At 34.3% G+C, this 26769-nt stretch overlaps 1 protein-coding gene across 1 annotated transcript in view; it reads left to right on the top strand.

Annotated features, from left to right (window-relative positions):
• Positions 1-26769, top strand: part of LRRIQ3 (leucine rich repeats and IQ motif containing 3) — an 80087-nt gene that overhangs the window by 21105 nt on the left and 32213 nt on the right. Inside the window, exon 5 of the mRNA XM_053592764.1 lies at positions 12905-13061. Within this exon, the coding sequence (XP_053448739.1) occupies positions 12905-13061 (157 nt within the window). The remainder of the gene's footprint in view (positions 1-12904; positions 13062-26769) is intronic.

Raw genomic sequence — 26769 nt, 5'->3', positions numbered from 1 at the left:
AGTAAAGATTTTGCAAGCTGCCAGGAATAAGCACCAACTGACCTCCAGGGGAAAATCCATCAGGGTGACCTCAGGCTTCTCTAATGAAACTTTTCAAGCCAGAAGACAATGGCCATCTGTCTTTAATCTCCTTAAACAGAACAACTTCCAGCCCAGAATTCTATATCCCGCTAAGCTAAGTTTTAAAATTGATGGAGCAATCAAATCTTTTATTGATACGCAAACATTGAGGAAATTTGCCACAACAAAACCAGTTTTATAGGAAATATTTCAACCTTTTCTACACACTGACCATCACAATGGACCTTCAACAAAGTAAACACCCAGAAATTAAGGGACAGAACCTAGTTTCCACAATGATGCAAAAGACAAAACTAATCAATGGACTTTCACAAAATAAGATGAATAGAATGCTACTACCTTATCAATTATCTCAATAAATGTCAATGGCTTGAATTCCCCACCGAAGAGGCATAGATTGGCTGATTGGATCAAAAAATACAAGCCATCTATTTGCTGTCTGCAGGAAATACACCTCACATCAAAAGTCAAATTAAAACTCAGAGTTAAAGGTTGAAAGTCAATTTTTCAAGCAAACGGAATTCAGAGGAAAAGAAGGGTTGCAATCTTATTTTCAGATACATGTGAATTTAAAGTAACTAAAGTCAAAAAAAAATAATGATGGTCACTTCATATTGGTCAAGGGAAAAATACAAGAAGGCATTTCAATTCTAAATATTTATGCACCCAATTTAAATGCTCCCAGATTCTTGAAACAGGCCTTGCTTAGTTTGAGCAATATGACATCCTATAACATCATAATAACAGGAGACTTCAACACCCCTCTCTCAGAGCTGGACAGATCCTCTAAACAGAAATTAAACAAAGATGTTAAGAGATTTAAATGAGACCCTAGAACAACTGTACTTGATAGACGTGTATAGAACAGTCCATCCTAGAAATAAAGAATATACGTTCTTCTCATTGTCCTATGGAACATTCTACAAAATTGATCATATCCTAGGACACAAAAAAAACTCAACAGAATCAAAAGAATTGAAATTCTACCGTGCATCTTCTCAGACCACAAAGGACTAAAAGTGGAACTCAACTCCAACAAAAATGCTCAACCTCACACAAAGGCATGGAAGTTAAACAACCTTATGGTGAATGACAGTTGGGTGTGGTAAGAAATAAAAAAGGAAATCATTAACTTCCTTGAGTATAACAACAATGAAGTCAGAAGTTACCAAACCTATGGGATACAGCAAAAGCAGTCCTGAGAGGAAAATGTATCTCCTTAGAAGCCTACATTCCAAAAACAGAAAGAGAACACATCAACAAACTCACAAGCCATCTAATGGAATTGGAAAAAGAAGAACAATCTAAGCCTAAACCCAGCAGAAGAAAAGAAATATCCAAAATTAAATCAGAGATTAATGAAATTGAAAACAAAAGAATCATTCACAAAATTAATGAAACAAGGAGTTGGTTTTTTGAAAAAATAAATAAAATAGATAAACCTTTGGATAGACTAACTAGAAATAAAAAAGTAAAATCTCTAGTAACCTCAATCAGAAATGATAAAGGGGAAATAACAACTGATGCCACAGAGATACAAAAGATCATCTCTGAATACTACCAGAAACTCTGTGCCCAGAAATTTGACAATGTGAAGGAAATGAATCAATATTTGGAATCACACCCTCTCCCTAGACTTACCCCAGATGAAATGATGAGTCCTCCTAGGTGTCTGTTTCTAGCCATGACAAATGTCTTTCCACACTATCTTGTTTTGCATCTTGCTTGAAAATCTTCACTTAAACTGAAATATTACATACAGGCTAAAATTTAAAAGTTATGATTAATGCCATGTGGTACTATTTCTCGTATGAATGATAAGAAGAAATAGAAGTACATTTTGTTTTAGGATGAAATATTTTCATCAGATTGTCTATCTTCAAAACGTAAGTAAAAGTAGCTATGTTGAGTTCCCAGTGGGGATTACTGGTTGGGTTAGTGGGTGGTAAAAACAGTAAAGGAATGCAAAACAATTCAGGAAACAAACATTTATTCAATGTGCAGTATGTGTGAAGCATCATATTAGATAGTTTAATGCACTTTATATCATTTGATGAGACAGACCTTTTCAGTTTTTCCTGTGTTTTTCTTTTTTCAGATGTAGCATTAATAATGTAAACTGCATGGATAGGTTAGGAAATGTGTCCGCTGTGAGACAGTTTTTATGCATTGGCCATTGTGGTCACTTATGCAAAGACGAAAGTTTGCATGTTAAATGTGTGGATGTCAGCTGCTGTTGTGTAACATACTCTAAATTCTATTCTCCTTTTGCTTTCCCAGCCACAGCTCTGGAATCAGCTTTTCCAGAGAGATCAGTTCTTTCAGTAGAGAATGGTATTTGGAAATGAAGATCTGGAAACTAGATGTGTTCATTGTTACTGGGGTGTGATGGTTCCTAGGCCCTTTCAGCAAATACAGTACAAAATAGACTCTTTTTTTCTATCATGATTTCTTATTAATACCTTGAATGCTAATACAATACAGAAGGTTCTTTACTGCCTTCATTCAACATGATACCTCCCTTCTGCCATGAGAATTCTGTTGACCAATATTATTAATAATTGTACTTATTAGCTTAATCCTGTAATACAGATAAAATACTTTCAGGACTGTTGTATATATTATAATCAGCATATTTAATAAAATTCAAGATTTTTTTGAAAGTTTTTGTTGCTAGACTGTACATATTTAGTTAAAATACTTTGTTGAATAATTAGATTTATTTATGAGTGATATTAGTTATCTAATTTTCTTTTTAATTTAAAAATATTTCTTATTTTAATCTTTTCTTTCTCTTAGGGCATTTTCTACTTGTTCATTTGTAATTACATTCCTTTCAGTTTAGTCTTTATATCTAAACTGAGTTTTTGAATAGTGATTCTTTTTCTGAGCTGGCACCTGTGGCTCAGTGGGTAGGGCACAGGCCCCATATACTGAGGGTGGCGGGTTTAAACCCAGCCCCGGCCAAACTGCAACAAAAAAATAGCTGGGTGTTGTGGTGGGCGCCTGTAGTCCTAGCTTTTCGGGAGGCTGAGTTAAGAGAATCGCGTAAGCCCAGGAGTTGGAGGTTGCTGTGAGCTGTGTGACGCCACGGCACTCTACCAAGGGCGATAAAGTGAGACTCTGTCTCTACAAAAAATAAATAAATAAATAAATAAAAACACTACATTTCTAATTTGTTCATAACCTCTTGGTATCTTTTAGCTCATTTTTGAAGAATGTGTTGCAGTTTTATGCTTCCTTTCTGGCTGCTCTCCTGGTCTGCGGTGATGTCATTCTGCTCCTTACTCCCCTCTTCCTCTGCAGTAACTCTGTCTAGGGTTAGATGGTGGTCCTTCTCTATTGCCCTTCTTATGAAGTTAATTTTCATGAACTTTAAGGAGAAGGTTTTCTTATCTCAGGATTTAAAACTGCTTCATTTGTTGTTTTTGTGTAGTGTCCAAAAAATATTGTGGCTTTCTTTCCAAGGTGCCCTCCCTTTTTGTTGTGGATCTTTTTTCTCTCTCTCTTTCGCTATTTCTGCGTGCTGTATAATTTGGTTTGTATCCCCAGACTGGCCTCAGTCTGTGCTTTGACCATAGGGGTTTTGGCTGGTTAGTTTTGTGGGTTCATGATTCCAGAATACCCCAGACTCTTCAGATCTTACCAGAGATCTCTTGTATTCACACACTAAACCTCTCTAGGATTTAGCTTCTGTTCTTCAATAGGCTCTCCATGCTTTCCTGGGAGTGTCTAACTTTGATTAATTTGATAATTTGTTTAAAAAGAAGAAATAGCATATTTCTATGTTTTAGTCTTTTGATTCAGTTCTGTGTAACAGAAATCCCCCAATATCTTGGCTTAAACTAGAAAATTTTCTTTTTTTTTCTTTTTCTTTTTAATCAAATGCCTCATTGCTTCCATCTGTTTCCTCTGGCATAATTGCTAACCCCTTACTGGGCTTACCAGTGTCGGTGTTTTTTTCCTGATTTATCTGCATTTTGGATTTCCTGAGGATATCTTTTCACATAGTATGGTTATAGATATTTCAAAAATTTGGCCATCTAGTTGTCATCTCTATTTTTATGAAGCGATCTGGAGAGATTTAGAAACTATGTCACTACCACAAGGATGATCCTATAGGGTTTACATGTTGAAAGCATGTAAACTATTTACCAACTGTTTAGATTTAGAGACTATGTCACTATCACAAGTATGATCCTATAGTGTTTACGTGTTGAAAACATGTAAACCATTTACCAACTATTTCTGACAAACAAAACTTCTGGGGCTTTAACATTTTAGATGATATTTATTAAATACATTTATTTTTAAAAATTATGAGGGGCCAAAATAAAATCTCTTAGTCATGTCACAAGAGGTATGCCTTAGGGGAACTTGGATATTTAAATACCAAAATAATTACTTTAGGTAAATTCAAATAGTTGACTTCAAATAGTTGAATATTTCGTGCACATAACAGTCAAAAGAGTTAAGTATAGTGAGTGGAAGTTTTAAAAAGACCTATTTACCTTATTTTCCAAGAAGAATTTCTTACTATGTTATTGTTTGAATTATAAGATTGTAACTTTCTTTATATAGATACTATTAATATAGGAGCTATCTGAATGCCAGTATTTTAATAAACTAGGTTTTAGCAGTTTTAAGAGTTTATTATTGGTAAAGTTTATGACAATTAGGCTCTATTTCCTATTAAACATGATTAAATATGATGATATATGTGTCGGAAGAAAATAAGAGCATAATATGTGATCCTATTCAGAGCTGGGAACAAGATAAAGAGGCCTTTAGTCACCACTATTACGTTACACTTTTCTGAAAGCTTTAGTGAATTTGATAATTTGTTTAAAAAGAAGAAATAGTATATTTGTATGTTTTAGTCTTTTGATTCACTTCTATGTAACAGAAACCCCCCAATACCTTGGCTTAAACTAGAGTCCTTCCTTCCTTCCTTCCTTCCTTCCTTCCCTCCTTCCCTCCTTCTCTCCTTCCCTCCTTCCCTCCCTCCCTCCTTCCCTCCTTCCCTCCCTCCCTGTAGTTCAAGCAGTCTAGTTGGACTCTACACAAAATCAGTGTGCTTCCTTTAACTTCTCAATCTATCTATCTTCCTATTTTTGTGTATTCTATCCCTAAGGTCACCTGTGGTTCAGAATGGCTTGCCAGTGTGCAGTCATAGATGTGGGCAGTTCTGAATGGCAGAAAGGGTACATTTCCCTGCTAAATCAGCCACTTTAATAGCTTAATTGGGAATACCATGCTTCTCCTTTCTTAATTTCCTTGGCTAGAACTGAATCATTTTGGCACACTGGCAACTAAGTAATAGGGTTTTTTTAATCTGGGTGCTTTGCCACCTGGATGAAATCTGGCTGCTGTTTCTAAGAACAAAAGGGACAATTGGAATTGGAGGGTGTCCAGCAGTCTCTGCCACAAAATATTTGAAAGTAAAAGATAAAATTATACTTATTGCCTAGCAAATATAAATGCATATAGGAAAAAATGAGAGGGCTGGCATTTCAGAGATCTAAGCATCTATTTCATGAAAATAAAAATTGTAACCAGAAAGTTAAAAAAATAGTATAAGAAAAACAGTATTAGAAATTGGTGAAATAGGAATACAAATGTCCAATGAACAGAAGAAAATGAACATGAAAAAAATGATTACAGTTAACAATTGGTTCTTTTCAAAGAGAAATAAGAGGATAAAGCTCCAGCAAGACCAACAAAGCAAAGAGAGAGAAAAAAAAACAAAACACAAATTATTAAAATAAAGAGTGAAAAACACTGGCATTGCTACAGGTCCACAGACATTAGAAGAATACAGTAAGCAAATGTATACCACAATTTTTGATGATTTTTATATTAAGTGGAAAAATTCTTTGAAGGAAAATAAATTTAAAGCTGATAAAAAGTAAAAATGACAAGTAGTCCTATATATGGTTTAAAAATTAAATCTCTCAATGGAATTCTTTCCACAAAGAGACTTTGAACCTAGACGACTTTGCTCATGTACAGTTAAGGAAGATCTAGCATCATTTCACACAAATGTTTTAAGATGTCAATAAAACTATGATAGCAAAACCTGACGCAAACATTGCATAAGAAAATTGCAGGTCAGTCTCCTGAATCTAGATGTGAGAATCTTGAATAAAATATTTAAAAAGAAGATACAGGGGCATAGATAAAAGTAGTATCTCATAATCAATATGTTTATTTCAGGAATATCAAGTTAGTTTCACCTTAGTAAGTCAGTTACATTAACACACAATGCTACAGGCTTTCCTCACTTGGCCCAGAATCAAAGTGACTGAAACTCGCACATATTTTGTCCTCTTTAGCTCTTTAGAAAAATAGAGTTTTTGTTTGGCAGCTTCGTGTCCTTCACCTATACCTTGCCCTATGAATCTCTCCTTCTGTATCTTTTGTGATCACAACAGCCTGGAGGACCAAGGACCCAGACTCACCACCACTGCCACCCATGGGCCTGAGTACTAATTTATCCAGCCTACTATCCTTATAGCTGGTGCCGGGGACCAGCCCACTGGCTGAGGGTGCCGCCTGACCATGACCAGCAAGAATGTGATACCCCTGCAATTAGCCTGGAGGTGGATTTTCCCCTGAGCCTCCATGTAAGAGCCCAGTCTAGCCACTAAGTTTGTGGAATTTGTTACTCAGCACTAGAAAAACAATATGCCACAGAACTGTGCAAAAGGAAGATATCATTCTTATGTACACACGGTCTCCTTAACACAGTGCTTTGTAAAGTGACAACTGTAAGAATCCCTGTAGAGGTATCTCACTCTTTGCACATGAATCAGTTGTCAAAATTCAGTACCTATTTAAGATTAAAAAATTTTTAACAAAATAACATTAGAAGGAAACATTAGAAGGAAACAAAATAACATTAGAAGGAGACATCTCTAATCTTAAATTAAGTATCTTTTAACACATCTATTCATACTTTAAAAGTGAAATTTTGGAATTATTCCTTCTGAGATCAGGAACAAAACAAAGATGTCAATGGTTAACATTGTTCTTTAACATTGTGATGCTGGGCATGGGTCAGTGGAACAAAGAAAAAAAAATAATAAAACAAAAAGACCATCAGCATTACACAGCAGGAAGCTCGGGGGACCTCCCTGTTTATCATCTCACTTCTGTATCATCTATTGTTTGCTCCACTCCAGAAAGAGATTGTTAGTGGACTTCCCTGTTTGCCTTCCACTGAGATAGTCCTTGTTTTTGACAACACTCTTTTCTCTGCTCCAGATGAAGTTATCTTCCTACAGCTAGGAAGGTGCCCATCCTCCCAGTCTGCTATGCCGTGGTGATGCTTTTGCATTAAATCACTAGCTGGGGTGGCTTTTTGTGGCAGGAATAGCACCAGACTAAAATGCTACAAATCCCCAGCATCCTTACTGGCATTTAATACATTTTCTTCAAGAAATACCTTTCACTGTGTTGTTTGCCTTCAGTTAATTTCTATTTTTAAAACTGTAATTATTGACAATTGTGTCCAGTCTTACAATTACTCTGTAGAGAGAGGAGTTGCTGAATTCCTCACTCAGCCTTTACAGAAGTCTTGAGTCTTGTATGTTGTATAAAGGGACTTTTGCAGTTCAAATACTCTTCCTCCAATAAAAGAAGAAACAAGTCATAAAGAGGTGCCAGAATTTCCCTGGAAATTCAGAAATACTAATTCTTGTATCAAAAATTCAGGTCTAAAATTGAAAGTAATCAAAAAGTACTGTATCATTTTCATATAAGACAAATAGAATATGGATGAAATTACAGACAGAGGATGCCACAAAAATGTACACACATTCTAAGAGAAAAGGCCTTCCTATCCGTGCCTGTCTCCTGGAGGCATTAGCATTCATTTGGTTAATGCCATCTTTTGCATGAACGTCATGCTACACATTGCAACCATAATTCCATTCAACTTTTGGTGCGTTCCACACCTTCTGGGGGCAAGACATGATTGCAAGTGGGACTTTACCTAACAAATGCAATCAGTGTAACTTGGCTTATTGTACCCTCAATGAATCCCCAACAATTAAAAAAAGAAAAAAGAAAGGGCGGCTCTGTGGCTCAAGGAGTAGGGCACCGGTCCCATATGCCGGAGGTGGCAGGTTCAAACCCAGCCCCAGCCAAAAACCACAAAAAAAAAAAAAAAAAGAAAAGAAAACTAACACATAGATAACGCCTCTTAAAATGTTTAAACATTATTTGGCACTGCTGGCATTTATTAGAAGGCTTAGTGTTTTTTAAATTTAAAATAACTAAAATACATTTTAAAAGTTGGAAAGGGAATACAGTTTTGCAGCTGAACAAAATATTGGAACTAGGAAATAATGATTGGATAAAACTGAGTAGATTCTCTTACTTTCCTCCACCTTCCTCAGTTTAATTCTTTTATGCTACAAAATTATCATTGAGATGTTTTCCTGCAATAAAAAAAAAAAAAACAAGTGTATGTTATCGGAAAAGACTAATGAATAAGATAGGCAAAATCTGGACACGATATTTGAGAAAAATAATAAGAAAGTTATAACCACATATACAAATAAGGTTGAAACTTACAATGACTAGTATGTGGAACTATGAAATTTTAAAATTAGGGTAAAACTTCTAATGAGTTTTCTGGGCCATACTGACATATCAATAAGGGGTTATGACGTAGCAGTCAGAGTGAGCCTGGGTCAGCCGCCATCCCCTACATCTTTGTACAGGTCACTTCCAGCCACAGCAGCTTAGTTTGTTTTCACTAGTAAACAAACAATATTATTTTATTTGTTTGCCATGACATGAAGAATGTTGGATGTCACTTTCCTATCAGAACAAGAATTATATCTAAGTAAACACAAACTGTCAAACTGCCCAACATAAATATAGTGTCTCTATAGACCAATACGCAAACAATAAAACACAGAACTACTATTGGAAAAAAACTCCACTATTCCCAGATGATTTTATTGCTGCAATCTATCTAATCTTTAGCAAAAAAAGATTATTTAAATTACTTCGCATGTAGGAAATGTTTTTAAAACAACAGTTCATTTTATAAGACTGATATAATTTTAATTCTAGCATATGACAAGGTAATAAAAATGAAAATTCTTTTCCAGCATCAGGAATATGTGTAGACAAAAATTTATCACTGATGAATTATAACCTCCAGCAATGTATGAAAAGTTTAATCATGATTAAATAAAGGTTATTCCAGGATATAGGGGTAATAAGCAGATACTTAACACAATTAATTAATGGAAAAACTGTGATCACATTAGTGAGTACCTGAACATTTACTTAATAAAATCAGCAGGCATTTATAATAAAAATAATACTGGTCTATTTATTGAATACGAACACCCTATATTTTGAAATTTTAATACAATATACACACCAAATTTTGACATTATTTTGGAATTTATAGGAAGTTATTGCTATTAAAAATTAGATAAAGCTGCCCACCATTTAAAAAATAAGCATGAAATGGTATTTGTGTGTGATGTACTCGTATACATGGTAAACCAAATATATTAATAAAGTTAATATATTTGGGTGGTGGCTGAATACAAAATGCTTCTCTAAGAGTGGATGGTTTTTCTTTATATTAACAAAATCACAATTTCATAGAAATGGAAAAAAAAGTCCTATTTAACATAGCAATAAAACAGGAAAACATTTAAGAAACAACATACAAAAGATAAATGGTTTCTGTGAAGAACATAATAACTTCTTATCAGTGAATGAACTCTGAACAAATACATACGGACCATATTTCTGGGTGGGAATTGTGTATAATACAAATAACTATTCTTTAAAAATTCATATTTTCACTTAAAGTGATTTCGACTAGAATCTTGGTTTTGTAGAGATATTGGGCAATAGCCTTTTAAATTTCCTGGTGGGGGGAAATAAATGCTTTAGAACAGGCAAGAAACAACTGAAGAAGTATGCCTTTTCAAATATTAAAAATTACTATCAACTGACAGTAAGCAAAGTCTGTGTTGACACAGGGATAGAAAAATCAGAGGTCAAGAATAATGAGCCCCTTAAAAGATCTCTGTGCACTAGGTTTTAGGGAATCTCAGAGTATGATAGGAGCATCATATTAATTTGTTAGGAAATGGATGATTTATGAAATAAATAATGGTGGCAAAATTGGTTATCTTTCTGAACAAAACCACCATTGTTTCCCTACTGCATATTACATACAAAAATATATTTCAAATAAGTTAAGGCATTAAATGTAAAACTTTACAAGATAATTCAGTTGAATATTTTTGTTACCTGGATGTGGGAGAGAGTTCCTGTAACTAAGGTATAAACATAGACAATATATTTAGCTACATTTAAAGGAATCTGTCTGTACAAATCAAAGCATGTGTACAGAGCTCAAATAAAGGAAAACACAACTAGAAATAAAATGAGCAAATGATGTGAATAGATAACTAACTCACTGACGAAGAAACATGAATTTCCAACATTCATATGAAATGATTTTTAACTTCATTAATACTCAAGAATATGCGATTTGAAACAGCAATGAGATACCATTTTCCCCCAGTAGACAATTTAAAAGTGGAATAATAGTTTTTATGAGGATTTGAGGATAGGAGGATTTTATTACTATTGAATATTGCTACACGTATAATACTCATTCTAGAAAGCAAATGGCAATTTTCATTAAAGTTAATAGAAGACATATCATACTATTTGTAATGGTTACGTGGGCATGCCAGTTTGGCTAAGGTGCAGCGCTCAGTTGTTCGGCCAATGTTTGTCCGGACGTTGCTGTTAAGTTAATTGTTTAGATGTGATTAACATTTAAATCCATATGCTTTGAGTATCCATAGCATCTGGGCCTCATTCAAGCAGTGGAAGGTCTTAAGCATAAAGACTGAGCTTTTCAAAAGCATTTCTCCCTCAAGACCGCAATATCAAAACCCTGCCTGAATTTTCAAACTGCAAATTTGTCCTCTAGACTGCAACATCAACTCTCCCCTACTGGCCTGCTCTACAGATTTCAGACCTGCTGAAAATATCCAATTGTGTCACAATTGTGTGACACAATTCCCTAAAATAAATCTGTCTCTCTCTATATATATGTTTGTATGTACGTACGTACGTACATATGTATGTATGTGTGTGTTTATATGGTTCTATTTCTCTGGAGAATCACACTTAATACACTCTTACACCAGCAATAACACTTCTTGGAACTTATATTACAAAATAAAACGGTGTGTGTGTGTGTGTGTGTGAGACAGAGACAGACATTATATTATTTGTAGTGGCAAAAAGTTCAAAAAGCTTACATTTCCTTCGTTGAAATGGATACAGAGAAAAGTATATGATGCTATGCAGTTATTTAAAAAAAAAAAAAAATGAGGGTGGCGCCTGTGGCTCAATGGAGTAGGGCACCAGCCCCATATGCTGGAGGTGGTGGTGGGTTCAAACCCAGCCCTGGCAAAAAACAAACAAACAAACAAACAAAAGAATCAGTTAGTTCTAAAATCCATTTAACTTGGAAATTTCAGTAATGTATTGAGTTAGAATAATAAGTTACAAAAGTATACATTTAACAAACTTCCATGTTTATAGAAAAGAAGAGCAAATGTTTATATCCATCTGAGTAAGGGAAAAATATGGAACCAAAGGTAAGAGTGAGGAGTTGGGCAATGGTCTGTAAAAGAGAAGGAATAGTAAAGATTGATAATTGTATGAGTTTGTACACTTTTTATAAATGCATACATATATGTATATATGTACATATGTGTGTTTATGAGGGTTTTTTTTTTTTTTACCAAAAAATTGCCTACTATTTGCTAATAGGCTTGTTTACATTTTCTGCAGTAAATATTATTCCATAATTTTTCATAGCTGCCTTTGTTCCTTTGAATGGATATATTCTACTTAGGTAAGCTCTCTCTTGTTGGATACTAATGTTGTATTTATTTTCTCTAAATTATTAAAAAACTAGGTAGAAAACCCAATAAATTCATATATTTATGTGTGTACATTATGATGTCATTAGAAATAGTATCTGGAATTTGATTTGCCAGGTCAATGGTTATATTTTTATTATCATATTACTGATAATAGTATAAATTATAATGATACTATATATTATTATGAAGACAATATCTGTTTTTCCATTATGTCTGATAGTAATTGTACTACTAATACATATAATAAAACAAAGTCTAATGAAAATTTGCTTATCTTTCCTTTCATACTTTCTTCATGAGTCTCTTGTTATTAAGTCTTTATTTAATGAAATGAGCCACATGAAAGAATGTAGTTCCTGGCGGCACTTAAGGGCTATGTTAAAATGAACATTTCAAATTTTATTAAAATACATATACCTTTTACATCTATCTGTATTTTTACTTTCAACCACGGTCGAAGTTACCCAGAAAGCTACCTTTTATCATTGATTCTGAGTTAACTCCAATTTCAAATATTTTCAGTTTCAAATGTTCTAAAGATAATTTTTTTTTATTTTTACTGATTACAATGTTTATTTTTTCCATAATTTGTTATACCTTTCTTTAACAGTAGAAAAGGACTGAAATGTGGCACTACGTTGTAACTTATCATTATTTCTTTTGGGGACAAATAGACCTAAGAACAAAATATTAATACGTAACGAGAGATTGTATTCTCTTAAAATAATGACTATTTGGATCATGGGTCTTTATAAGTTTTGCTTTTCATGCTTTTTAAAAGACTTATAAATGGTGCATTATGAGTAATTTTCACATTTTCCTTTTTGTTGCAAAATACTAATAAATAGTTTTCCCCCCTTTGTATTCAGCCCCTTTTTTGTGTATAAAAAACGTGAGGAAAAAACTGTTAGAGAATTTGAAACAAAATGGATTTTCGTCACCAGAGGATATGAAGATATGCTCCTTAAAGATATCTTTTCCAAGTCTGAAACTCATATAAAAGGAAAGCTTGCACGTTGGAAACATGTAAGCATAAATAATTTAGTACTTCTCTTTGAAATATTTTTTTAAGATACTAGAATTATAATTTCTGTAGCATTAGTCTGAATTTATTCAATTTATCTAAAATAGCCTTCATTATATTTTTTGATGTGAGAAAAGTCATATAACGATGTGGTGCAAGTATAATTTTCTGGCACTTTAATAATATACCACAACCATTTTATATGTGTACTTTGTGATTTATATTCTACATGTGAATATATAGATATATAGATATAAAATGTTATCTTAGTTATTGCAAGTGGTAGTAATGAAGTAAAATTACTTAGTACTTGAAAATATAAAAAAGTAGGTTATTAAAGACTTCCGTATAACAATTTATTGTTATAAATTGTATATTGTTATACAATTATGTATAACATTTATTCGATGTTTTATGCTAAATCATAAATTTCTTTGAGGACACAATGGAAATAGAAAGAAATGTACTTACATTTATTGAGTGCCTACTATGTACCAGGCACTGTGCTAGATATTTGCATGTGGTATGTCATTTATCCTCTGTAACACCATAAGATAGATATTTTTATCTCATTTTTATAATAAAGAAACTAAGGCTCAAGAGGTTAACTTACCAAAAGCCATGTAATAGCTCGGAGTTGACTTCAAATCTGCTAACCCCAAAGTTTGCTGTTTCTGTCTTTGGAGTTTTCTTTTGATTTGGGCACTATGTAAAGCAGAAATGAAGACTTGGCATTATGGAAGAATCAACTAGAGTGATCTCTTGATAATTTCTAAAGCACTGTGTTTGTGATAAACAAACTTCCTGTGGGGACCCCATTAGAGTGGCCTAAGCTACAAGTGTTTACATTAGCATGATGAGAAGGGACCACAGTATCCAGACTGTTGTCAGGCTGATTTCAGGGTGAAGGAGGACGTGTATCTAGAGTGAGCACAGGAATGTCCTCAAGTCTATAAATCCCACAAAAGTTATCCACTGTGTGAAACATAGGTGTAAAAGGCACTTGCATCCTGCTTGAAACTCTCCCCTCATCAGCACTCAGTGCCAACTGGATTAATTTGCTCCAGATGATGCAAACACTATACAATTATAAAATCCAGGTGAAGTATCTTTGGCTCCCTATGTACAAGGTAAACTCAGTGATTTCAGAGCACACCACCTGCTTTTTTATATGTTTTATACATACATAAGCGAATACTTTCAATAAATGTTATGCATTGATAACCAATTTGTTGTATACTGATAATTAATTTGAATATACTAGTGTGCGTGTATAAATTTACACATATTGATATGTACATAGTGTTAAGGCAAATGACTATCGTATGTGCATCAATACAAATAAAATATTCATTTTACCAAGTTTAATAATATGAGGCTACACAGAACATACCTTCGCCAGGGGTTTCCAAAATATATTTATTACAAAGACTTTTCTAGATCTCTTTTCTATTTTTTAATAATTCTGCTAACCACATTACTACTAATGTTACTTTTTAAAGAATTATCCTTCCATAGACTTTAAATATTCACATTGTCCTATGCTTTTCCATTGTTGCTAGCTACCATTCACAGAATCCTATAGAAGTTGTCTTCAACTCAGTTATCTTAAAGTAACTAAAGTTATTTTTAACGGTAACATTCACTTTTTGATGAGCCCTTTGTTTTTCTGTATAAATTAGCCTTCAGTCTTATGAGAGCTTCATTTGTAGTCTCCTCTTCAGCTCACCTAATTGACAGATTTTTTTTTTAAGAGACAGAGTCTCACTTTGTCACTCTCAGTAGAGTGCTGTGTCACAGCTCACAGCAACCTCAAACTCTTGGTTTAGGCAATTCTCTTACCTCAGCTTCCCTAGTAGCTGGGGTTACAGACCTGCAATTCTCTTACCTCAGCTTCCCTAGTAGCTGGGGTTACAGACCTGCCGGCGCCCTACTCACTGAGCCACAGGCACCGCCCCAGATGTGTTTTTCTCTTATTATTCTTACCACTCACCTACTTATTTTCTTATGCTTTGGAGTTTGGGATTTAGAAACTGTAGTAAGGACGATTCTTACCAGAAGATCCGAGAAAACTTACATTCCAAGGACAGTGAACGGGTCGGGGAGTAGGGAAAGGGGTGAGGGCGAGAAAGCATCAGCATTTCATATTGATGATTTATTGTAAAACAAACTAAAACAACGAGCACAATAAAAACATGCTGTGAGCAAAGGAACGGGAAAATGTTAACTAAGAATGGAATTCCAGGTTCCATAATTAGATGACGTATAATCAGTGTCGGAATCTGTTCCTGTTTGGGGAGGAGACGTACTTCGTCCAAAGGGCTTCACATCCCCCATATTCAGGGCAACCTAAATCTGAAAGAGCCCGAAGAGTGAGTTCAAGTTACACTCACTAGGAAATGCCATGTTGCTAAACCCGAAGTTAAAAATAAACATCTAAAGTTTATGGAGCAGGAATAAACTGTACATTAGGTACCATAAGTCAGTAGCCTTAAGAAAGAAATCTGATAAAGGAAACAGGGTCAGAGCAGAACTGAAGATGTGGGACAGGAACCATTGCCAAGGACATTACTGACTGCTTACAATGTTAGAGAGTGGTTTCCTCCCCTGCAGATTAGGCTGTAAAAAATACAGAATTATGGTGGTCAATGAGGTCAAGTTTAGGGTAATATATACTATCATGATAGATTTTAGGGAAATTCAGGTACTCTAGGACACGCAAGAATATTTAAAATCTGCATGGGTATAGCTTTTCCTCGGAGGTTACTGTGCTGAGGAAATCCATGTACAGGAGTAATGGCAGGAACAGCAGTTCCTCCCTGGGCTTTGACCTCAAATTTCTTGTAAATTTGTAGTAGTCTAAGCTGGACTAAGAGATAATTTCTACATTACCTATGCTTTTTTTTTTTTTGCATGAATTGTCTTCTTTCATGTATTTCCTATATTTCAGACATAAATTTTAGAAGGGATATAGGGTGAGAGAGTCAACCCAAAGCAGTGAGATTTGGGGGAGAGAGATTACCTTAATATTTAAGCCAGAGGCAGCCTAACACCCCTTCTAACTGAACCTCTACTGACACCCCCTGTCCTAGTACCCTGAGGCTTCTTAAGCTGATTTAGGCAATAGATTGGTGTGATGGACAGATAGCATGTGTGAGCTCAAAACATGATGACCAAGAACCTTTGCTGCTTCAGCCTCATGGAAAGAAAAGAAAGATCCAGTCCACGTGGTGTTATTACCCGCTTCTTTTACAATCCACTTCCTAGAATCAGGGTCTAAGCTTTTTCTTTGTACTTGAGTAATACCCTCCCTCTTTGAAGTGTGCAGAAGTCTGGAATTTCACAGTCTCTACCTTCACTCCTCTACTGGAGAAGGTGCTTGGTCCTCAACAGAAAGAGGAAAATGATCTGTAGCGTAACCTGATACAACTTCTCTGGAAGGCGCCTCTTGCTCGGAACCATTTACAACTTACCGCATGTTCACGTCTGGTGCTCCTTCATGGCATTGAATAATTCCAGGAAGCACTTGACATAATCCCATGCAGCATTGAGCTATACTAAAGTAAGATTTGTTTTAGAATTGCTAAATTGGTTAAATTATTATTGATTTCTATCTTGCTTCCAAAGATTAGTTTTTCCCATAAATAAGACTGGTGGAACTATATAAATGCTATGTTGAGTGCCACTTTGAAATAAAATAAGATAAAATATTCTCAATACCATTATTCTTGTGAGTCCTTTCCATTAATTATTATTCAATATTTTCTTCTAAAGGTTTATATATATTTTAAATCTGAGACACTCTTTGCACTTTGTTATAATTTTCATCAGGGCACAAAAATATAAAACAATTAACTTTTTAATCATGCTACTTATGTATGGAAAAACATCAAGTTATAATCATCAAGATGTTAATAATGGTTATTAAAGTGGTAGAATTTGGGTAATTATTACTTTCTTGCAGTTTATAAACTTTTAAAAAACCAAATATGTTTTATTTACAAAATAAAAATTAAAAAGATTTTATTTTCACTCACAGCCAGTACAGGCAGTAAAAAATTTAAAAAAAATTAAAAATATTTTATTATGAGTAAAAAGGTTTTACCTACATTTTTGATAAGATAAAGATAGAAATGTTACCTTCTGTTTTATATCAGATGCCACATCATTGAGTCTCTTATTTAATTTAATAAACTTTATTTATGAAAGCAGTTTTAGGTTCACAGCAAAGTTGACAGCAAAGTGCAGAGTGCCGCCACCTGTCTCTATGGCGCACTGCTGACTCCGGACGCCGGCACCACAGAGGTGCATTTGTCACGGCAGATGGGCCAGCACGGCCCGTGGCACAGTGCTGCTCACTGCTCTGGGACTCCTCTGTGCTCTGGCTGTTCATTCTGTCCTCCCTACCTGACCCCAGCAACAAATGACCTTTTTTTACTCTCTCCATAGTTTTGCCTTTCCCAGACTGGCATATTCTTGGTACGCAGTTTTTCACACGGTACGCAGTTTTTCAGACTGGCTTCGCTCACTTAAGTAATATGCATTTTTGTTTGCTCTATTCATTGTCATGGCTTTGATAGCTGCTTTTATTTTTAGCATGGAATAATATTCCATTGTCTAGAAGTTTATCCATTCACCCACTGAAGAACATCTTGATTGCTTCCAAGTTTTAGCAATCAGGAATAAAGCTGCTGTAAACCTGTCTGCAGGTTTTTGCGTGGGAATAAACTGTAACTTCATTTGGGTAAAAACCAGGAATACAATTGCTGGAGTTTAGGGTGAGAGTATATATATATTTGTATTTTTTTGAAAACGGCCCACATTGTACAAGGGTCTCACAATTAAGTTCAAGAACTCACCACCATGCACTTACATTGGGAGCACTAGAGAGGCAACTTAGTAAGGTTTCACAACCTTAGTATATCAGTGTGTCATAGCTGTGTTTGTGTCAACATGTGGTAATGTCTTGCTGAGTGGTGCTCATTTATTTTTGCTATATGCTTTTGTGTGCCATAGTGGCATTCAGCAATGGTGAGTGTATAACGTTTTCTAGGACAAGTTTGTGAACTTAATTCTCAGACCTCATATATATATATTGATATATATTATATATACGTATCATATATATCTATATATAAATATACATAATATTATATATGATTATATAATACAATAATATATTACTAGTATAATATATTAATATAATAATAATATAGCACAATATATATTATATAGGTATCATATATTAATTATCATATGTAATTAATATAATTATATTATATATAGGTATCATATATAATATAATATATATATTAATAGGGTGGTAGATTCATTATTCTACCATAATATATATAATATAATTATATATATAGGTATCATATATATGATATCTCTATATATGATAGGTCATGAGATCTATATATGATATCTATATATATCATGGCTGGAACTCTAGAGTACGATAACGAAAGCTTGTAAGTACCGTGGATTGTGGAAAACTGTCTTCATATTAGCCTGGGACTTCCTACCTTTGAATGTTTGTGGAAATAAACTCCTGTGTGGAGTAAGTCACTACGTGCAGCCAAAGTCCAAGCAAATTGCTACCATGGTAGATGCTAATCTTCTTACCTTAGATTACCTCACTTAGAATACCTCATGGTAGTCTAATCTTCTTCACTTAGATTACCTCACTTAGAATACCTCATGGTAGTCTAATCTTCTTCACTTACATTACCTCACTTAGAATTCCTCATGGTCTAACATCCTATAAACGAATATTCAAAGTATCTACCCTCTGCACACCCAGCATAGAAGGTGGCATAGAAACATTTAAAACCTCTCATTTACAGAGGATAGAATGGAAAATAAAGTTGTTCCTGCCCCCCGTAGGAATTACCAAACCCATCTTATAGTAATAGTGAACATTCCCTTCTTTCAAAAAAAGTGTAAGAACATCTGGAAACTCACCTACATCCTCCCTTTGAAATTACCTTCCCTGTCTGTCATTATTTATGGCCACACCAGAATTGGACATTAGAGGACTTGTTCTTCTTGAGGGCTGCAGTTTCATAGTCTTGATAATTGATTTGGGGGCCTGGAGGTTGCTTTAGAAATTGAAGAGCTGCAAGTATTTTCAGTATAGAATTTAATTTCTTTTGCCATACATTTTTTTCAGAAACTCAGTACTGTTCTGATTTACTTAGTTATAGTAGGTTCCATGGTTAAGTAAGTACAAAGATCTTGTCTAGACAGGGTTTGTAATTCTGAAGACTCTGGGTTTTTACTTACTGGTTTTTGTTCTCTACCCATTGTCCTCTCTTTTGAATAAAGAATGGCTACCTCAGGTGAGCTCTCTGAAACAATGGGCTTTGGAGGGAAGGCAAGGCCTTAATCTTGTCTTTTCTGCAGACAATTATACATTAGTGTATCAGTCTTCCTTCTGGGTTGAAGCTGCCTATTGTAATGACTTCAATTTGAGGCACAATGGCATCCATGAAAAGCTACAAATTAATAGAATCTCAATAGGCTTAAATGGCAGGTTGCAGACAGTACCTGCTTTATCAATGTTGTATTCTATTACCATCTCTTATTTCAGGCTAGCAAGCTATAGCCCAGATTTATTTCTCTCATAAGACTTAAATAAAAGCAACAGGTAACAGCTAACAGATGCTCAAATATGAGACTTGTTTTACAGTTTCTCTGAGATAGCAGACTCAGTCAGCATGTAGTCTACTTTCCAAAGTAAAACTGTTTTGAGGCCGTACTAACAAGGGTCACGGGTCCTTCCATCCGCATGACCTTGAGTCTTCATCCTATGTCACCCAATCCCTTCCATCTCACTTCCAGCTACCATATAGATGCTAGTTTGAATTAGGTTCAACTATGTGTAATAAAGATCAGAAATGATACTAACAAGGTGGAAATTCGTTCATCTCTCATGTAAAACTCCAGAGGTATACAGTCTAGGACTGATATGGAACTGTTTCATTATATATTAGTGACTGAGACTCCTTTTATCACCTACTCCTCTGTGAATAGCCTCCATTCAAAGGTCACATTGCAACCCCCAATGTAACTGCACTTACTCCAGCCATCAGGACAGAGGGAGAGATAAAGGAGAAGCGAATGAGGGCGCTTGCAGTGTGTTTTCAGTACAGTAACCAGTGATGCCGCACAATTTATCTTTGGCTAGAATTTAGTTACACTGTCATATTCAGCTACGAGGGAGGCTGGGAGAGATAGATTTTATTTTTGGCAGGAATCCCAAACACTAATCTGGGATTCTAATATGAAAGTGAAGATAAACCATCATTGAGGAACAAATAGAAGTATTTGCTGCAGCGTAGATATAGAAAGCAAATAGAAAAGGAGGTTGAAAATCATCAAGAAGTGAAGACAGTGTTTAATAGAGATATAATGTCATGATCGAATATGTGTATTACAAAATAAAATACTTAGTTGTCAGATGACATGCAACTTCCTATATGAATTGTTCCTATATTTACCTACTATAGTTAAAGCAAAGCTAAGTGGCATTGATGACAAAGTCTTTCTATAGGATGCTCGTTTATTTATGGAGGTTTTGTGGATTATCCTGGTTTTCTTTTGGTTTAGAGCTGGTTTTACTCTATTTTTGCTTTTATCATGGCATAGCCCTCTGAGCTACAGGCTGAATGTTGGCAGAATCTTCTCTTGGGTGGATAAGGGTTTGATTTTTGACGGCCGACCTCTGAGCAAACAAAGTTTCCGTTCGGGTTTTAAGTTGTGTCTTCATGTAACCTCTCTAGGATCTTATCTTTTCTTAAATTTTGATTTGACAAATCTTGACAAGATTAACCTTCTTAACCTTCTTGGCAGTTCTTTCCTAATTGTCAAAAAACTTAAAAAAAAAAATCTTTCACCCCTTTTGTAAAACTTGGGAATTGTTCCAAATTTATATTTTACCAATCCTGAGTGAGCTAGCTCTACAATTTTTCTGTTGCTTATTAAATAGCTCTGGTGAAGGTTTTTGTTGACCTGATAGCCATCCTCTTTCCTTAGAATGATTTATATCCAATATACGATGTAATTTGTGCTGATTTCACAATGTATTATTATTATTTTATTTATTTATTTATTTATTTTGCAGTTTTTGGCTGGGACTGGGTTTGAACCTGCCACCTCTGGCATATGTGGCCGGCACCCTACTCCTCTGAGCCACAGGTGCCACCCCATAATGTATTTTTGAGTCTTCATGTTACCTCATGGTTAGATTCTCTCCCGCTCACTGCAATGAGCAGTCTACATGCTAAATGTTACTTCTTGAGATCTGAACATTCACTTACTTATATTTTGGATGTATGATCCTACTAATTTAGGATTCCTTTTTTTGAAGGTGAATTATAAAATCATTTTATATCATTTTTAAAAATGTTTACATAGGTTAGGTTTCTGCTTCTATTTCTCATTAATCTAGCTTGAAACCTAATTTATTATGGCTTCATAAGTGCCAGGAAATAATTTATATTTGAATTCAAAAAAGAAAACCTACTAAAGGTTTAAGTAAAACCTACTGAGTTTAAGTAAAGGTTATGGAAATATTACAGATTAATAGTTATTGATACATATGTTGTTTTTACATTTTAGCTATTATTTAGCTTCAGCTTAATTAAATGGTAAACAAATAGTTTAGTAAAATACATGTTTACTTGGCTTCTGTTTTACAATGTTGAATTATCATTACAAGATAATTTTAAAAAGTTTAATAAAGCTTTTAGCTTATTTATTACTAAACTAACAAATAGTTTAGTAAAACGCATGTTTACTTGGCTTCTGTTTTACATCGTTGAATTGTCATTACAAGATAATTAAAAACAGAATGTTACAGTTTTGAAAAGTGAGTCCTACATTACCTGAAAAACTTTGACGATTACGTATTGCGAGTGTCTTCAAGAATCACCCTCTTGTCACACGTATCAGAGCTTCATGTGTTTTTAGAGCTGAATATTCCCTGGTGTGGATATGCATATTTTGCTTATCCATTCATTCCTTAGATTTATTCTAATTTCTTGTTATTGTCAATAACACTGCTATAAACATTCATGTACAAATTTTAGAGTACACACTTGTGTTCAGTTTTCTGGGGTATATACCTAGTAGCTGATATACTCACTGTATGTTTAACTTTCTGAGGAAGAAAAACTGGTTTTCTTATCAGCTGGACTATTTTACATTCAAACACCAATGCGTGAGAGTTAGAATTTTTTCCAAATTCTGACCAAAACTTGTTATCTTATGTCTTTATGATTATAACCATCCTGGTGTGTACAAGTTATATTTCATTGTGGTTTTCATTTGCATTTCCCTATGACTAATGATACTCAGTATCTTTTCATATATTTATTGGCCCTTCGTATATCTTCTTTAAGAACTATCTGTTCATATCTTATGACTATTTTATAATGGACAATCTGTTTATTGTTGAGTTGTAATAGTTCTTATATATTTTTGATACAAAAATCTTACTGCATGTATGATTTGCAGATTATTTTTCTTATGTGGGTTTTCTTTTTACTTTCCTTATGGTATCCTTTGAAGTACAAACTTTTTTTTTTTATTTTGGTGAAATTATTTTCTTTCTTGTTGATTTTTGTAAAAAAAAAAACTAAGAAAAAAAAAAAACTAAGAAATCCTTCTCTCAACCAAGATCTCAAAAATGTCTTTCTATGTTTTCTTCTAAGAATTTATATTATAGTTTTAGCTTTTACATTTAGATCTATGATTCATTTGGTGCTAACTGTACATGGTAAGTGTTGGACTTAGCTCTTTTACATGTGGATTTCCAGTTGTCCCTGAACAATTTCTTGAAAAAATCGTTTTTCATCTGTTGAATTTCTTGTCAGAATTCACTTGACCATATGCGAGGATTTATTCCTGGATTCTAATTTCTATTTCACTAAGGTATACAAAAATATCTATCCCCAAAATAATTTTGGCATTATAGAATTTGTATTATTTAAAAATCTGCTGCTAAAGGAAAAAAAAACACAATTATGTTAAGGATCTTTAATACATAGTTTGAATATTTTCTTTTTCTTAAGATTAAATTTAGTTTCATAAAATTAAATATTTTATATTTAACCAAATTCAGAAATTAACATTCAAACACACCCCTCCCATGTGTATGAATATTATGTTATTTTCTTCCAATTTATTAAAAGGTTTGATTTTTAAACTCACCATGGCTAGGACATCTATTGTGGATAAAAAGAATTGACAAATGGAAAGAATATTCAAAGCCCTAAAAGACAATTGATGATTTTTCCATTCAGAGAAATACCGATTGATCCTATTGCTATGTCTCATAGAATAGTGCAAATATCAAGGTCTTGATAATTAAAAAAATATTTTTTGCTCACATACTTAAGACAAATTTATAGATATGATTATCATTACACAAATTTAAGGATATAATTATCAATAAAGATATTTTTACATACACATAGATCTAACAATACAACATAGATGTTTTTACATGAGTAGTAAAAGTTAATTTAAATTTTCAAGTTCTATATTAGAAAATCAAGAGTAAACTTTAAAAAAATTTCATAAAGAAGAGAGAGGAAAAGATGTGCTAACTAAGAAAGCGATATGAACAAAGCTGCAGAAGTGAGAATTAGCTCGGCAAAAAGTGTGAAAGGCTGGGAAGCTGCCCTAAGTGTAGTTAAGAGCTCTGTGAGACAAAATGTGAAGAGGGCAGACAGGGCTGTTGATGGACATTTTCATTTTCACATGAGCACTTGGAATGATTAGTTGGTAAGAAAAGGTCTCTATAATTTAATACCACATGTGCAGCTATGTGAATATTTCTTAAAAGTAACAAGTTACATTTGTTACACAAACATTTGTTTAGGTAACTAAATGTTAGTATCAGTATATAATTGCCTTAACTAAGATATGAAGGAAAAAGTTAAAAGTGAAGTCTCATACCCATCAACCGAAAGTTTTCTAGGTAATGAAATGTCACAGTTGACCAAAAAATATAGAGAGATTTCTAGAGTCTAGATACAAAGAGCGTAACAGAGATTGTAGAGATCAGGAGTCGTCTCAGTTTACTGTTTCAATCTTAGTACATTACAGCTGCACCCCTCCACTTCATTCTCTGTTCATTCTAACCTGCCTACCTTGTGTTTTCCACATGTGAATTAAGCATCATCAGCTTTTCATACCTACCTACCTCATGTTCCCAGGTTCTTCAAGATGCCTTGCAATAAGCTCAACATTCTGAAAGTTTTTAGAGCTTTTAACAGATCCCACACACTGGAACATAAACATTGTCCTTGTCTTGGGATTAATATTAATTAAAGCAAAATAGGTCCAGAGGTGCCCAAGCTGTGGCCTGCGGGCTGCGTGTGATCATGTGAGGATTGTTTTGCTTATCTGTGGTGGACAATATCATGAAAATGATGTGTAGAATTTTTTTTTTTTGCTCATCAGTTTTCATTAATGTTTGCATATTTAATGTGTGGCCCAAGGCAACTCCTCTTCTTCCAATGTTCAGTGGAGGAGAAAAAAGGCTGGACACCTCTGACAGAATTTGGACTTGGCTACTAGGGAAGAAAAGGAGACATGATGATTATAGTGCTAGGAACTATAGCACTAGTCTGCTGGGCAGAACAATATCCAATGAGGAGTGTATTATTCGTTGTCCACATGGCTAGCAACTGTATTGGAATTGGATCAGGTTAAGTTGAAAGTGGCTACTAATGAAGCCTGTCACCAGGTGTCAAAGCCCAGACACTATTCTAAAGAAGTGTCTGAAAAAGAAAATTAGGGCTACAGACCAGTTTGCTAGAATGTTAAGTTTGAAGAAACTGGGAAACATTTGAAAGACAGAAAGGGATGATAAAGTCTCAGAATGAGATAAAAACCTAATTATCAGTGGTATTGGTTAGGCTATCTGCAAACGTAAATTGATAGAGAGTTTCGAGTATTAGTCTGGAGACTAAGTGCTGCCCAGTCCCAAGCCCTGGAATCTTAAGTGGGCAGGAGAGTGGAGGGTGTTGATTTAGTGACTCTGAAGGAGACAGCAAATGGTTCTAGGAATGGAGCACTATTTCCATCAGCAGCTTTTCTTTTGAAGATAACTGTGAGATACCAGTTTAGAATTAAGGCTTTAAGAATGAATGGTATTTAATCTTAGCTTCTATGAATCAATTGAACAATAATATTGAGCGCAAAACATCCCTTTCACAGACAGACTTAACAGATAAAAGTCTCACTAACTATTCTCCTCCAGTTCCCTCCCATTCTAGAACGTTGCCCTCTTTCTACACTTATGCTCATGAGACAGTCTCCATCTCAAAGTAGGAACTAAAATGCTTTTGTGAATTCACCTTAAATTAAGTTCTTGGCTCGAAGGCCAAAATCTCCTTCCCAGGACCTAATCTTTACTTTCATGCCTTTAAGAACATGATTCTTCCTAGTTTGTGCCTTTTATCTGTTTCCCTCTTCACTTTACTTTGAAGCTATAGGAAGAGTAAAGTCTCTGACATTCAGAACAAAGATTTGCCCTCTTTTAGGAAAGTCCTTTTGTATAATTAGGGGAAATTAGTTTGTCTCACTTAATTGTAATATTATCACTTATGTTTACCTTGGGTGTGTCTCCATTTAAATTTATTTGCAACCCTTCTTTCAGGGCCTGTTCTCTGTGAATGTCTTTGTTCTAAGAATAGAAGTCATTTTAAGGCCGGTTGTGTTTTGTTTGTTTTGCCACCCTGCACCTAGCACCGTGATATGCACATAGGAGGCACTCAAAGGACATTTATTTATTTCAAATACTGTCTGTCGTAATTAAAATAAATATATTCTCCACTCTATTTACATTAAGTTTAACTCACACAGTAATTTTAGTACTTTTTTAAAAAAATTAATCCTCCATGCTGCTATAAAAATATAAATAGTAGCTAAAGAATCTCCTTATCATTGAAATGTTAGCATGTGGATGGAAAGAATGAAGGGGATCGTTGAAAGAAGACCGATTAAAATTGTAAGAAAAAGTATCCAATGTACTCAGCCCTACTATGAAGCCAATTTATAGCTTTCATATGAAGGCTATAATGCAACTATAGCACAAGAATATGGGGAAAGGGTCAAGGGAGGGGAGGGGAGGGGGGAGGTTGAGGTGGAGGGAGGGTAATGGGTGGGGCCACACCTATTCACATCTTAGAATGGGTACAGGCAAAACTTACTAAATGCAGAATACAAATATCTTCATACAGTAACTAATAAAATGCCATGAAGGCTATGTTAAACAGTTTGATGAAAATATTTCAGATTGTATATGAAAACAGCACATTGTATCCCTTGACTGCACTAATGTACACAGCTATGATTTAATAATAAAAAATAAATAAATAAAAAATATTTTTGATTAAATAAAATTGTAAGATGCAAATCAAGAGTAAAACAAAATTATGGACTGTGTAAATAAAAGTGATTTTCTTGTCAGTTACACTAGAGCTGAGAATATCCTTCAAATTCAGAGAAAGTAAAGGGGATACTATACACAGGTCACTATGAAAGTTTTGAGACAAGTCTGTGTTATGGTCCATTATTTCACTTCTAAGAAACACAGTTGACAGTGTCCTTTCTGATTCCCCTGCAAGGTTCAACTTGCCCAGCTTATCAGTTTTGCTGGGAAGGCTTCATTTGTTTCCATCTATGCAGATT

The sequence above is a fragment of the Nycticebus coucang genome, chromosome 5 (assembly GCF_027406575.1).
Source record: "Nycticebus coucang isolate mNycCou1 chromosome 5, mNycCou1.pri, whole genome shotgun sequence".
In the NCBI taxonomy this organism is placed as follows: Eukaryota; Metazoa; Chordata; class Mammalia; order Primates; family Lorisidae; genus Nycticebus; species Nycticebus coucang.
The sequence above is the reverse complement of the archived record's forward strand: the minus strand, read 5'-3'. Positions and strand labels throughout refer to the sequence as shown.